Here is a 15000-nt window from a genome sequence, read left to right as displayed (position 1 = left end):
GTAAAATCGATGTGATTTTACGAAGCTCTTGGAAAACTTCGTTTGTCACGGTTTTGCGTGACCTGTCGGGGAAGGACTGGAACCCAAGAGAGGATCGATCGTTGAAGGGATGAAAGGTTTTTACCCCAAAACAAAGCTTTCTCGAGCACAGCAACGAAGTTTTAAGCAGTCGTCATCTTCATTTGGTTAGTGTTTTGTGTAATATTTCTCCATTGCCGTCATGCATGTCTTCTGGAGTGTGGTTTTTGTGAAATTTAATCGCTGGTTGTTTCCACGCAGGTCCGCACTATTCAAGCGGACGAGGACGAAAATACTGCTCTATTTTCACGAAAGTAAAAGAAAAGAACTCCAAAAACATGCATTCATTTTGAACTTAAGTTCTTAGGGTTATAAAAACATTTAAAAAAAAAACAGCCCCATTAAATTTACGCAACGGTTCGTCCTCGAGTTTTCGAAACTTTCAGCCACTACTCGATCAGCAGCTACCTTTTAGAGAGCTTTCCCATCCTCCCGCTCACTTCTCTTTAACGTTTCATGATGATTCGGAAATAAATGTGCCATTCTTTTGCCGGCCTGGAATTTTTTCCCCCAGCGTATTTGTCGCCATGTTATTTTAACTAATGCTTGAAAAATATTTATGAAAGTCAAGTAGACTAGTGCACGACTGATAAAACAACGCGAACATCAGTCGTGCAGTAGTCTACTTAACTTTCCTAAATATTTTTAATCAATTTTGACTGATCACGATCTTCTCTTATCGAACGCTGTGCAAGACTTATCGTCCACGGTTTCTGCAAAGGTTTCACTAATGCTCGAAGTAATGCATGCGTGACATATTACAGTCGCGTTACCTTCGCAGTTACGTTGCGCACAAACAATTAGCGCGAACGTCCTCGAGTTCCCTATTGTGTTTTAGCTACGGCGCACTGACGAGCCCGAAACAGCTGTCTGCGTCTGCTTTCTAGTTTGAGCGCTGATCATGCTAGGCTTGGTAGAGCGTGGTTCCATTTTGAAGAGAACGTTGTTTGATCTGTCCGAGCAGTGGAGTGTTTATGCTTATCACTATTTGTGTTGATCCAACGTAATGCATAGATCGTTACACGGCATTGCAGTCTCAAGTGTTAATGTTTATACTTCCTACAGTTCATTAATACTAGAGCGCAGGGAGCGATCGGTTTTCGTCGTGTTTGACCCTTGCATTGCCTTGTTTCGTCACACCAGACTGTGGTAACCTGCGATCACACTCTATTTTAGTTTTACTTTGGCCAATCAAAAAGGACGGAGACAACCCGGTGAAACCAATCAAAACTCGAAGTAATTAAACGTAGCCGACACAAAGCGCGGGAAAATGTGCACGCGCGAGCCACGATCGGTTTTGGTTTCACTTCTGATTGGATGAAAAAAGTGGCGCGAGAACTTTGAACCAATCACTGAGTAAAGTAATCATAAACCAAAGCAATTCGCTAATTACTTTCGACACTCGATTGAAAACCGCTCGATACTGTGGAGCCAAGTTTTACCCAAGAGAACATACGAGCGATTCTAAAAATGAGCCTGATCGCAGGTTAGACTGCAGTGGATCCATTTTAGTCACAACAACTGGATGCTGAGTGGAGCATTGGAGTGAAAATCCCGCACGGCCTTTGGAGCAATGCGAGCGAGTGCTTACTGTGTAAGATATTCTGTTCAATTACTATGGGACGCTTTCCTCTTGTACGAAAAACCCTGTTGTTCCATTGGTAAATCAAATGGAACGGACTTTCCATTGGAAAGCTTTTGGAAAAAACGAATACCTTAAGTGAAATTCCTCTTTTCTCGTTACTGCCGAAATGATGGGAAAATCTTGTACCATCGGTTGCGTCCCACTAGTGCCATGCTCCTTGCCGAATTAAAGGCGCGGTTCTTGGCCGAGGGTCGCTAGTACCCAGTCTCTTAAAAAAAAGAAAAAAGCTTCTCCGTGCAAAAAACTCCGTTCAGTTTTAGATTGAAGGAAATTGTTCTGTTCCTCTTGGCTGTTCTTCTTAACAAGAAATCCATTCAAATTGAAAGCGCCCCGTATTAGTTAATGAAATCTCAACCTACCCATTGCCCTACAACTGACTTCCAACCAATAATTGCAGAGTGGATCCACGAATGTGACCTAACGATTGCTTCTTGAAGAATTGTACAACGAGAAAGACATGCTCCTGAAGGAAAAGAAATTAAGAGAACAATAATTAGCGCCAAAGCAAAACAATTGTTTTTACTCCGCATTTCGAATTCTTCGAGTGTTCTTCCAACATTCCAAGTGGTTCATCGTGCCTATGACCCATAGAAACCTGTGGTCTATTGCTTTTATATAATAATTTAGAAGACGCCCGATTTTTCCATGAGTTTACTGGCACAATAAACCATAGCTGATTGACCAATCAGAGCGCGACCATTGATTTGGTTATGACAGAAATCCTGATAAAACAATCTGGTTAGTATTCATTGTATAAAGAATACTAATAAGGCATAGCTTGCTTTTCTTGTATGCTAATATTCTCCTCTCGTGCATTTCATTGAAATTGTGAGGAGAATTTACATGCCGATCACTCCTGAGAGTCAAAGGGTTAAAAGGTTCAGTTGACGGACTTACCGTCTTGAATAACAGCATTTGCACCTATAACAACATTCGGTCCTATTCGACAATTTTCTCCTATTCTTGCCGTTGGGTCCTGAAACAAAAATTAAAAGCATTACAACTTGTTGTCGCTGAGTCACCTGTTTCATCGGGGAGTTTGAACCATGACTGAAGACGTCAACGCCAACGGGAACGCCACAAAACAATTAACAATTATTGGATGAGGTTGAGCATGTTAGCGATAATTATCAAGGCCAAAGTTTGTGTTATCTGCTGAAGCCGAAGGCTGAGGCGGATAACACAAACTGAGGCCTTGATAATTATCGCTAACATGCGAAAACCGAATTCAATAATTGTTTTATTATGCATATTCCTGAGCTGAGCTCCGCCATGACAAAACTGATCAAACTGCTGGTTGGTGTGTTAGGTGACGTCACTTCTGCATGCATGAAACTATTGTCTGTAGGTATGACGTCAATTCTACATATATAAAATCTATTGTTTGTAGGTATGACGTAAGAGAAACAGAGCAAGTAAGAATTAGCTGCGTGCTTAAAGCCAATCAAAATCGAGCTGGTGACACCAATGTATAATAATAGGAGTTTAAGATCTACGACGAGACGGCAACGAAAAGGTCACAAATTTTGCATATTAATGAGCAAAAACGATAGCTTTGCACGCTCTGCACGTGCATTTTTCATTTTTGTACATTCCTTTCACGTTTCGGCAAATCTGCGATGTGAACTGACCAATTCTCAAGTTTTACCGAGAGCGTGAACTCAAGGCAGCGAATTTGAATTTTTCTGTCGTAGCCTCAACACTGCACCTCCAAATTCAGTTCCTGGAAAGTTGCGCAAGTTTTTAGAAGTTAGACAAAAAGACACATTATGACGAAAAGGATTAATAAACCTGAACTTGCAATTTTAAATGACGTTACCGTCGCGTCGTAGCTCTTAAACTCCGTACAATAGACCGAATGCATAAATGGCAGCCAAAATAATATTCTTTTGTTTATGTGCTAATTAGACTCACTAGCCTCGTTTACATGTACAAAATACAAAAGAAATGTTGCTTGAGAGAGAGTCTAGTGAGTCTAATTAGCACATAAACAAAAGAATATTTTTTTGGCCGCCATTTATGCATTCGGTCTATAGGCAGGCCGCGCCACCGCTCGACAAGTGAACACGGGAAAATTTTGACCCTGCAAAAAAATGTCCTAGAGGACGTCTAATACGTCTCAGACTTAGACATAAACATAAAAAGTGGGAGAGATGGATAACACGAGCGTGGAGGGTTTTGTCCAAGGGGCCCCATCTTTTATGCTAGATGAGAACATAGTGTTAAATTTAGAGAAATTAAAATGTCGAGATTTTTATCGGCTCTTGAAATTTAAACTCAACTCCAGCTGGCTTACAGCGTTGGAGTAAAATATTTCCAATTGACAGTGCCTCATGGGGAGAATGTTTTAAGATGTCATATAAAACATGTAAGGAAACTAAGTTAAGAGAATTTAAATTTAAACTTCTTCACCGAATTGTAGTGACCAAAAAGGAATTGAAAAGATTTGGAATTAAACGTGAAAGTGACTGCTTGTATTGCGGTGAATCAGATTCCATAGACCACACTTTCCTTGACTGCCAATTTACCTCGGCTTTTACTCGTCAAGTGGTGGGGTGGTTTAATGCCACAAACAATACCAGTTTCAATCCAGAACCTAAGGAAATAATGTTTGGCTTGTTTAAGCAATGCCTTGCTGGGCATGAGGCTGTGAGAAAGTTTAACTATACTTTTTTATACATGATGTGTATTACATTTATTCAAACAAGCTAAAAGAGAGCTCGATTATTTTATCTGAATTTGTTAATAAGATTAATTTTAAATACAAGGTTGAGAAATTTACATGATTTAATTTACTTTATTCGCCCTCTTTGATTAATCACTCAGTTCTCGTGCATGTCAGATCATTAGTTGTATTCGTTTTCTTTTCTTGTTTTTATATATGTATCTTGTGCAATGTAAACTTCTGTTATGTTAAATAAATTAAAAAAACACAAAAACAAAAAAAAAAAAAACGTCTCAGACTTAGACGTCTTAGTCGACTAGTATAAACACAGGAAATACGGTGGACGCATTAAACGTCTGACGAATTAAACGTCTCAAGCTAAGTGTGTCTAAACGACATCGGTGACGCACCGAGAACGTCACAAATTTGCATATTTAGTGGGCAAAAACAATAGCTTTGCTCGCTCTGCACGTGCTTTTTTCAATTTTGTCCATTTCTTTGCCGTCGTCAGCAAAACAGCAACGTGAAATAGCCAAATTTGAGGTGCTATGAAGAACGACAGCACTTGAGGATAAATTGTAATTTTCTCCCCTAAATTAAGTGCTGTTCAGACGAGTGTCATTTTTGAGGAACTACCACACCCTTGTCATGTTTAAAAAGCTTGGAATAGTCACGAAGTGATTACAATAACGCGAATTTATATTTTGAGATGACGTTCTTGTTGCCGTCGCCGTCGTCGTTGCTTATGCTCTGCTTTAGTGACAACGTGAGCATACAACAATAAATCGTCCACTGTCTTTTTTTTTTAGACCGTTTGTACCACGACGCCATCTTGAATTTTTGGACTTTACCCCAACTTCTACACCAATCAAAATCCTCCTACTAAAGTGTGCACGTGATAATGGCGGCCATGTTGGTGTACCCAACTATTCCTCCGGGAATTGAACTCTATTAACATGCAAACGTTTTCTTTTGTTTCGGTGGTAAAACAAGGTTGCTGATCGCGCGAGTGAAAACTCTCGATACAGCGCGTTCCAAACAATTTTGCTTTTCCTAAGTGCCTATATTTCCGCAAAATAAGCCCTTTTTCTTATATTTTGCGCATTGTTCAACAAAAATGGCATTTTCATTCTCACTAATTGAAGTTTACAGAGAGAATATCACTGAAGTCTAGACCTCAGGAGGGTGTATTTTGTTACACTTTAATCTACCTTCTTGGTCAAATTTGACAAGTATTCTTCTTGACAACACCCGAAACACTAATATTCCACAGCAGAACCAAATAGCACTGTGTTTGTTATGAAAAAAGGTAAAGCCATAATTGCTATACAACTCTTCTAGATTTCTGCTGTTACTCTATTGTTGCCACCTTATGCATTTCTAGATCTGTTTTTGATTCTTACTACCAGAATAGCTTGTTCCTATCCCAAAGTAGGTTTCATTTACTTAAAAATTAAGTCCTACTATTATTTTATTTTACTTTGGCCGAGGCCAACTAGAAAGCCTTTGCTACTTTGCGAAACGCGGTAGCGGCCATTTTGTTCTCCGTTGTCCGAATCAATTAATAGACCTTATAATTATTCACGATAGCCGCCATGTTCGTTTTTAAATTGTCATGCAAATTAGCCATGTGTTATGCTGGGAGGGGGGCAAACATTGGAAAAAAGGCAAATTGCGGAAAATCGGCTTGTCGAAATATTGAAATAACATTGCTAAAAGTACATTTCAGAATTTAGAATTAAGTACCTTTTATAATAATTTTTTATCGTTGATTGATTTTGACTTTCTACTTCGTTATCTCCTCAATTTTCATTAAAAAAAAAATATCGAAGTAACTTTTGTAATAATTCTATTTGACTACTTAGGTGAGAAACATTCAATGAACGTGAGAAAAATCATCTGTGTGGCTAAGATGTTCGTTATAAGCTCTCGAACTTGTGTTGTTTGCCCCCTCAGAAGTGTAAAGCTAATTTGCATGATAATAGCAAAGTCAACATTGAATTGAATAGAAAATTGGATCGAGGGTGAATCAACGAAGAAATCAGAGATCAAGACGGAGGAGTCGCGAAAGGCTTACAATAGCTCTAAGGTATAGCTTTAAAGTGATGGAGTTTTTTTGTTGTTGCTTATAACATGGGTGGCACCGGTGGCTCAGTTGGTTGAGCACCGGGCTGTCACGCGGGAGGTCGTGAGTTCAACTCCCGCCGGACCAACACTCAGGGTCTTTAAATAATTGAGGAGAAAGTGGTTAGAGTCTCAAGTCTTCTCGGATAAGGACGATAAGCCGGAGGTCCCGTCTCACAACCCTTCAATGTTCATAATCCTGTGGGACGTAAAAGAACCCGCACACTTGTCGTAAAGAGTAGGGCATGTAGTTCCCGGTGTTGTGGTCTGTCTTCTGTGATGTATCATAGTTTGGAGGGTAAATGCTCGGAGATATTAGCAACTCCAAGCTACTCTAAAAATCCGAGCTAGGGTAAATAAAGATATGATATGATATGATATATGATATGAGATGCTATGATCCAACCTACCACCAAAACATTGCCAATGATTCCGGATCCCTCATGTAAAAGAGATGGATGTTTTTCTCTAAGATGGTGAAGATACAGCACCATGCCTGTCAAGAAGTCCTTTGGCTGACCCACGTCCATCCAAAATCCTGAAATGTGGCAACAAGACGTTCCGTGTTTTTCTTCGATTCCCCAATATTGTTCGAAAGCCGGTTAACTTAATCCAGGATTAGTGTAAACTTTTGTTTCATTTTTTCAACTATTTGGTGAAAGTTTCTTTTGCTTATTCTTGTTTTTCAAGATTGACTTCTTCTAATGCGAAGCTTTGCAGAGTGTATTATCAGCGTTGAACAGCATTTGGGAGTAGAGCAATAAACTCCTTGCTTAATTTTTAATCTGGGATTGCCGTTAATCGGAAAAGCTCGGGAGCGAAAAGCCGTTTGTGAAACTGCCAACCGCTTGTTTTGGAAAGCCTATCTTTTGAACATGTTTTCAAGGTACGACTGGACGACTTAAATCCTCTCCGTTCATGAGATACAAACAGAAATGCAACCCTCGAAAATGACCCGTGATGTTTCGGGACCTTCGAGAAACGCGCCCCAGTTTTGAGACGAGCCTCACACATTTTCCCGCGTTAGTTTAGTCAGCACGCGTTTACCGTTACTTCAATTGTTTCATTTGATCCTTGGCCTCTATTGTGATTGGCCAAACCATTACTTTTCTTCGGTGAGTTCTTCTCTATGATTGGTCAAAAATTTCGTTCGCGCAAAAATCGCGTCTTGTGCCACCAGTCATTAGGGAGCTTAAGATCTACGACGACGACGACGACGACGTCAACGAAAATGCCAGAAAACAATGATATCATTGGTTAAAAAGAGCACAAATAATCCTGCTGCCCGTGCGGCACGGATTTTAGCTCATATTTTTGCGGTTCTCTGCGTGACGACGACGTGAAATCACTAAATTTTAGGTTTTGACGACAACGTTAGCATGCAACAGAGAATCTTTCATTCTCTATTTTCAGTCTGAAACCGCTCGTACCAATTTATTTTTAGGATACTTCGCCCACACTGTACGACGTGAACAAGATGGAATAATCGCGAAAAACTTTTACTAGAGCATAATTCTATTTTGAGGTGACGTTTTCGTCGACGTCGCCGTCGTAGATCTTAAGCTCCCTATTTGCATTTTCCCGCCTTAAGAGCCTACTGGATAGACCTTATTGGAGTTGAGCCTGCAGGCACATTTCCTTTTGTTTAAAACTACATGCAAAAGAGGCTTTTAAAGGGTCAATTCGATACAAAATGACCCCTTAACCTCGTTTATGTGGCAAAACCGTTGATAACTCCGATAAGGGCTATTCTGCTTGGCTCATTTGCCTGGCTCGCGTATTCAGTAGACAATTGAAAAGAAAAACGTTAACTGGAATCAAACAAAAAGCAACCGTCACCTGAAAGATCAAATGCAAATAAGTTGTCATCTTGAGCCATCTTTGGAAAGATCTCTTTTTCTATTGACGTCGGCTTCAGCTGTATAACAAGAAAAGGATTGCATTAAAATTAAAGAAAAAAAACCCCTTTTTTTAATCCATCTCTTTTCCCCGTGAGACTGTTGTGTTTATTAGTAGTTGTTTGCGACCGGCCTCTTGAGAGACAAATAACACTGAAGCATGTATGTAATGAAAGGACTATACTTTGTTTCAGTAAACATGAAGGAGATGCCATAATAGCCAAGAGATACGACAGTACAAGCTAGCGTTCCTAGTACAAGTGCACGCATCTTAACTGAGTGATTATTCCAAAATTGTTCCGTATTTGAAATGTGGCTTAGAAATGACAGAATAACAGCAAGAAGGTTTCCCAAAAGAACAAGTATTCCGATAAAGTAATGATCTTGCCGTGGAAAACTGACATCGAAAACGCGGAATAGGCTGAATACGACTTTGCAGACAGCTGCTTAACACGTGCGCGCGACGTGATAAAAACACACATATTAATGCTCTTCTTTGTTACCAGAAACAGTTGCACCACTTTGCTTCCGGAATCCTTCGTATATCTAATTTCTGCTTCTTTTTATCCTAAAATTTAGCATCGCGTTTAGGGCAAACTGCACACGTTAGACCGAAATTTGCGTTTTGCCAAAAACCGATAATCTTATCGAGAAAATTTCCCAAAGCAAGCAGCTGTCTACTGTTGGCCGCCTTCAATATGTGCAAGTGTATTCTGTCGTGTAAACCACATTAACGTACTATGTGTGATACTGCGGGGAAACTCGCCATCTCAAAGGTCGCGAAATGTCACGTGCGAGCGAGCGAGCGGCGAGGCGCGAGTCGCTCGTCGCTTACGTGTGACATCCCGCGATCCAAGACATAGATCGAGAGCTTGCGCTAAGGCTAATTCTGCTCTCCGGAGCAGAGTTGACAAAAATGCTTTTTCGTTCAGTTTACACGTGGAGTAAGTCCTAAATAATATATTTTAGTAAAATCCAACTAGTGGTCTATTATCAATGCTGCGTTCTGATTGGTTGAGCAACTAGTAGGCTATTTGTTATAGCCCACTAGTAGCGAAAAGCGCCGGCTTTGAAAACCAAAACAACAATTAAAGTCTAGCTTTAACTAGGGAAAGATGTTTTGTCCCGATATTTTTTTGACCAACTACTTGGATTTTACTAAAACAATTATTCCTCTCGCCCTCACGGCCTCTGAGTCAATAGCCCATGAGGCCGAAGGCCTCATGGGCTATTGACTCAGAGCCCATTCGGGCTCGAGGAATAATTGTTAAATATTCCCTTAGAAATAATGTGCCACTCTTAATTTCAAACCATCACTGAACTCACCTGGATTCGTTGAAGCACCTTAGGGCTGAATATATAGAGCCCTGCGTTAATTTTATTGGATACGTAGACTTGAGGTTTTTCCACAAACTTATCAATGCGACCCGATTTTGAATCGTACACTACAACCCCATACTTGGAAGGTTCTTCGACTTTTGTTACCTGTTTTGAAACAAAACCAAATATTAGTGGAACGTTTCAGTTTCTGTCAATACAAGGGCTATATTCCTGGACAAGGATCGATAGTTGAGACTTTCCCTATTAATTTTTTTCAAACGTTTTGACCATAACTTGAAAAGAAGGATAATGATGTTTCGGTGGAATAACAAGGTTACTGATCATGTGAGAGTGAAAGCACTCTATAGCCCATTGGTGTATCAACATTGTTTTACTTCACAAAAAAAGAAACCTTTTTCTACATATAGACAAGAAACTAAAAAAATTCTCACCAAGTTTGTCACCGATTAAAGGAATAAAATTACTGTACCAGAAAAAAAATATATGACCGTCCTTTTATTTAATGGCTGTTAACAGCCTGCAGCTGGAATTTCTTGTTAGTCAGAGAACTGCCGTTTCCCACCGAGAATGGGTACATGTCCATTGCAGCATTGGAATATATGACACCAAAACCCATACATACATTCGGCAAGAGAGAAGCTGTGATAATCGCTCTCGTTTGGCCAGAACTCTCATTCACTCTCGGCTACTCTTATCGACTCTTGAAAGCTCTCATCAAAGTGCACAGATAACCGGGAGGGTTATTTTTCCCTTTTGTCTATAGCCCGCTCTAACATTTCTTTCAAAACAATACAAATCTCTATTGTTTATTTAAGTGGATTGAAAATTTCATTTTTGGAAGCAAATGCCAAAACAAAATACTTGAACTTACAACTATAGTGCCTTCCATTCCATGATTTTTGTGGAATTCAGCCATTTCTTTGAATGGGAAAGCACACACAACATCACTATTCAACACAAAGAAGGGTTCATCATCGACTGTTAAATGGTCTCTGGCCAGAGCCAGGGGACCAGCTGCAATGGAAAAATAAATGAATCAATGAATAAATAAATAGATAAATAAATAAATAAATAAATAAATAGACTGAGATGCCAATAAGAGCTACAAAAACTCAGAACTGAAAGCTTTGCTATGTAGTTGCACTCTATAATACCAGGCAACAACAATTTACTGTGTTCAATTCAAACAGGAAAACAACTTTTTTCATAAACTACAGTACCAAAATTAATTTTAATTGTCCATTACCAGGGCTTTAATTTACAAGGCTAATAGTCTGGCAATAACTCGATTCTTGACTATTTGTGGTCAGAACAACTTGCAAGGAGATGGTATTTAAACTATGCAGGTGTAAACACTGCTTAGCCTCGACCTAGTGCTGGGACTTGGTGACTATTAGTAAGCATCTTCTGATCCCAATGGCCGCAGAAACCTGAAATCCTCCCAACACATCTGGAACCCCAAGATTTTTCAAAAAACCCTCCATCTGACCAGACAACACACCCAAAAAACCTACTACATGTAAATAATAATAATAATAATAACAACAACAACAACAACAACAACAACAACATAAATAACACGTCCCAGAGAGAGTTGTGGAGTCTGATGAGGGAAAGCTGCAGTGGGACTTCACCATCCAAAGTGACCACGTCATTAAGCATCCTCGGACTGACACAGTGTTTTTGGATAAGCAGCAAGGACAGTGCCATATAATTGACATAGCGGTACCCGGGGATGCCCGCATCAAGGAAAAAGAAGAGAAAAAGTTGGAAAAGTACCAGGATTTAAGAAAATTCAAGCGAAGTTTTTCATTTATGGTGTGTAAATGTTACTAAAGCAAATACTGGTTGGAGCTTTGGGTATGGTGATGAAGAACTTACAAAGGAGTCTTCAGCAAATACAAGTGACTGTAAAAATGGAATTTCTGCAGAAAGCGGCATTGCTTGGAACTGCAAGAGTTTTGCGAAAAGTTCTTGAGGCCTGAGGCTACAGGTAATAGCTTGTCCTCAATTGAACAATGACCAGTTAACATCAAAGCTGAGAAATTTGAACAATAATAATAATAATAATAATAATAATAATAATAATAATTAAATAACTTTATTAGAGTCCACAGCCCTCAGTCCTCTCTATTCGAGCATTACTCATTACATATCGCTCAATTGAAAAGAGGAACAGATCTAAACAAACATCCACTGTGGAGTTTCAAAATAACATCTTAACTTACCTGTGCCTAAAGGCTCCTTTTCATGAGAAATTGTGATAATGACTCCTAACTGTCAAGGCAAAATGAACAAATTTAGGACACAATCATAAAAAGTACTGAAAAGAAAATCATATCAACTCTGGCCACTCTTGACTAACAATAGACCATTTTCGAATTCTCACGGCTGGACTGGATCTAGCATGGAATGGAAATGTAAATTAATTTGCCCGCATTAGCCTGACCATTTCATGCTTAGCCTAGATCCAGTCCAACCGTTAGAATACGAAACTGGCCTATTGTTGCCACGCGAAGAAAGAGCTCAAGCATTGTGATTGCAAAAGACTTGGGGTAAGGCAATAATGGAAGGAGGGATTCAAAATAAATCTCCAAAAGTCCAAAATCAATAATAATTATTGTTATTATAGTTATTATAATAAGTATTTCTCACCCTCTCCTGTTGCTGTTTCATTTCATTTTCCAACATCTCTGCCCGATAACTAACAGCAAGAATGATGTGCTTTACTCCAACCTACACGTACATGTATGAACAAGAAAAGCACATGATTATTTTTGGGAGATTGGACCCGAGTCTACAGTATTGTGGTATGTAGAGCGAGAAGAACAGGAGTTGAAGACATTAAATGTTGAGTTTTAAACTGGTGTCGTCATCTCTTCCACGCAATAACAACTATAAAAAGTTACTATTAATATGCTGAATTGGAACCAAAACAATACAATAATATTAACCCATTGACTCCTGAACCACAGTCCCCACTTTGAAATCAGAGTAAAATTGGCGTTAGACAGAGTAAAATCTATTGATTAAGTCCCAATCCTAAGGGTCAATGGGTCAATACCTTTTAGAATCTGAGTTATAGGTACATGTATGGCTTGGAGGACCTCTTCAGAGACATTATTATTACTCCCCTCTGGTTGTTAAAATGTTATTTAAAACTCATTAATAATTCATGAGCCTAACAGCCTATCAAAACACCGATGAAACGTCACGTTTATGAGCTTTATATCCTGATACAACACTCCTCGTTAGTATTCTTTATATAAAGAATACTAATAAGGCATAGCTTGTTTTCATTGTATGCTAATATTCACCTCTCACAATTTGAACCATTGTTTTGAGTCCAGAGGGACACGCTCTTTGTGGAATGTTTTTTAAGCCGTTCAAAAAACTCGTAGCACATGATTTAACGGGTCTAAAAACCCTCGGCTATGCCTCATGTTTTTAAACCCCGATAAAACACTGCTGCTGGTCTTTTAAACATTACGTCAATGTATCCTAAACAGTCCTTCCAAAGACAACACTCACCTGGACAATCATACACACTTAACGTTATCATGAAGTGACTCCTCGGCACAATCAAACCATTAAATTTTATGATTTTAGAAGAAACAGTGTGCGTTATGGTGAAAAAAATAGATAGGTGACGAAAAAAATATATCACCAGAAAATGTCCTGCTGTTCAGCAATTTCTCTTGTAAACTAAGTGTATTTTTAAAATTACTAAAGCACATAATCCAATTATCACAGTGCCAAAAAATCATGCAGTCAGCACATCGAGGTTAATGAATAAATCAAAAGGATTAATCTTGATAAAATTTGGCTAAATCGAAGGTTTTAACCACTTGAAATTATGTACTGGCAAAGGTGTTTCAAGGATTGATCTCATTTTCTCTGATGATTAAAATGAGATCCCAGCCGATCTCTGGAGCGATGTCGCTTGCATCCATTTCCTTGTCCTTGGTCGCTACTTAAAACCCACTATGAGTTCATGTAACTTTTCGGGAGCTGTGTTGTTGATCAGAATTTTTACCCCTGGTCACGTCTTAGACTATAATGCTAATAGAGAGGCAGGTACAAAACACAGGTCACAGGTCACAGGTCATTGTTTTACTAATACAGAATGTATCCTAAACATTCATAAAAGCTAACCTTAGGCCTACCGTAATTAGGCCTAAACAAACGTTTTTAGGCTTAAGGTTAGCTCTTATGAATGTTTAGGATACTTTCTGTATTGGTAAAACAATGACCTGTGCCCTGTGCCCTGTGTTTTGTACCTGCCGCTAATAGAGTCCTTAAGTGTGTCATCATAAAAAATTTAATTTGTGAAATCATGGGTTTGTTGGGATATTTTGAAAGAACAACAACTGAAAGACCTACTCGCCAGAAATTTCAGGGCAAAATGTCTTTGAGATACTAGTCCAGTTATGCTCAGACTTCAAACAAATCTGAGACAATTATTTTGCTCCACAATGCTACTTTTTGGCAACTAGGCCTTTCAGACATTATTTTAAAATATACCAACAAATCCCATAATTTCTATTTTATTCACACACTAAGAGAACCTAATAATAATGATAATAACAATAATAATAATAATATTAATAATAATAATAATAATAATAATAATAATAACTTATAATTGTTATTATTAGCAGAGTATTTTCCAGAACCTTGGGTATGGGTTTAACTTTCTTTGCCTTTCAAGTTTAGCAGTTAATTGCATTAGTTCCCTCAAATTATGTTTTCTTTTACCTCATTAATTAATCATCTTTTAGTATTAAAGGGCTCAAATAAATTATACTGTACCATGAAAATAAACTTATACGCTGTATAATACGAATGAAAGGGATTAAAGATGAACTTGATGGTTGATATCACTGTAAATTTAACAATAACAATGCTCAACTGAAGGCAAAATTACAAGCCAAGCTCTTGTGAATTACAATGTCAAAAGGTGATATGTGGTATTAGAGCAAAACTATTCCCAACAACTTATTTTTTTGTGATGTCCGTATAATCTAGGCAAAATAAACTATGGTCTTCACGGTTTTCGTCTGACTGATCGGCTAAAATGTAAGATCTGCAGAAGAACCATTGGATCGTACGTTACCTCGACCAAAGCTTCGATTTGATGCATGACCATTGGTTTATTGCAAAATTCCACCAGTGGTTTCGGTTTGGATAAAGTAAGCGGACGAAGCCTTGTTCCATAGCCTCCCACAAGAATAAGAGCTTTCATATTT

The 15000-nt window shown here is 38.7% G+C and overlaps 1 protein-coding gene across 1 annotated transcript in view; it reads right to left on the bottom strand.

The window, feature by feature from the left end:
• LOC138011082 (mannose-1-phosphate guanyltransferase beta-like) overlaps positions 1 to 15000 on the bottom strand; it is an 18360-nt gene that overhangs the window by 3280 nt on the left and 80 nt on the right. The window contains exons 1-9 of the mRNA XM_068858078.1: positions 14868 to 15000; positions 12407 to 12487; positions 11980 to 12028; positions 10623 to 10765; positions 9737 to 9895; positions 8352 to 8430; positions 6923 to 7050; positions 2621 to 2699; positions 2083 to 2186 (exon numbers count right to left, since the gene is read on the bottom strand). The exon at positions 14868 to 15000 is cut by the window's right edge and continues 80 nt beyond it. Coding sequence (XP_068714179.1) covers positions 2083 to 2186; positions 2621 to 2699; positions 6923 to 7050; positions 8352 to 8430; positions 9737 to 9895; positions 10623 to 10765; positions 11980 to 12028; positions 12407 to 12487; positions 14868 to 14996 — 951 coding nt within the window. The 5' untranslated portion in view covers positions 14997 to 15000. The remainder of the gene's footprint in view (positions 1 to 2082; positions 2187 to 2620; positions 2700 to 6922; positions 7051 to 8351; positions 8431 to 9736; positions 9896 to 10622; positions 10766 to 11979; positions 12029 to 12406; positions 12488 to 14867) is intronic.

The sequence above is a fragment of the Montipora foliosa genome, chromosome 7 (genome assembly GCF_036669935.1).
Source record: "Montipora foliosa isolate CH-2021 chromosome 7, ASM3666993v2, whole genome shotgun sequence".
NCBI lineage: Eukaryota > Metazoa > Cnidaria > Anthozoa > Scleractinia > Acroporidae > Montipora > Montipora foliosa.
The sequence above is the reverse complement of the archived record's forward strand: the minus strand, read 5'-3'. Positions and strand labels throughout refer to the sequence as shown.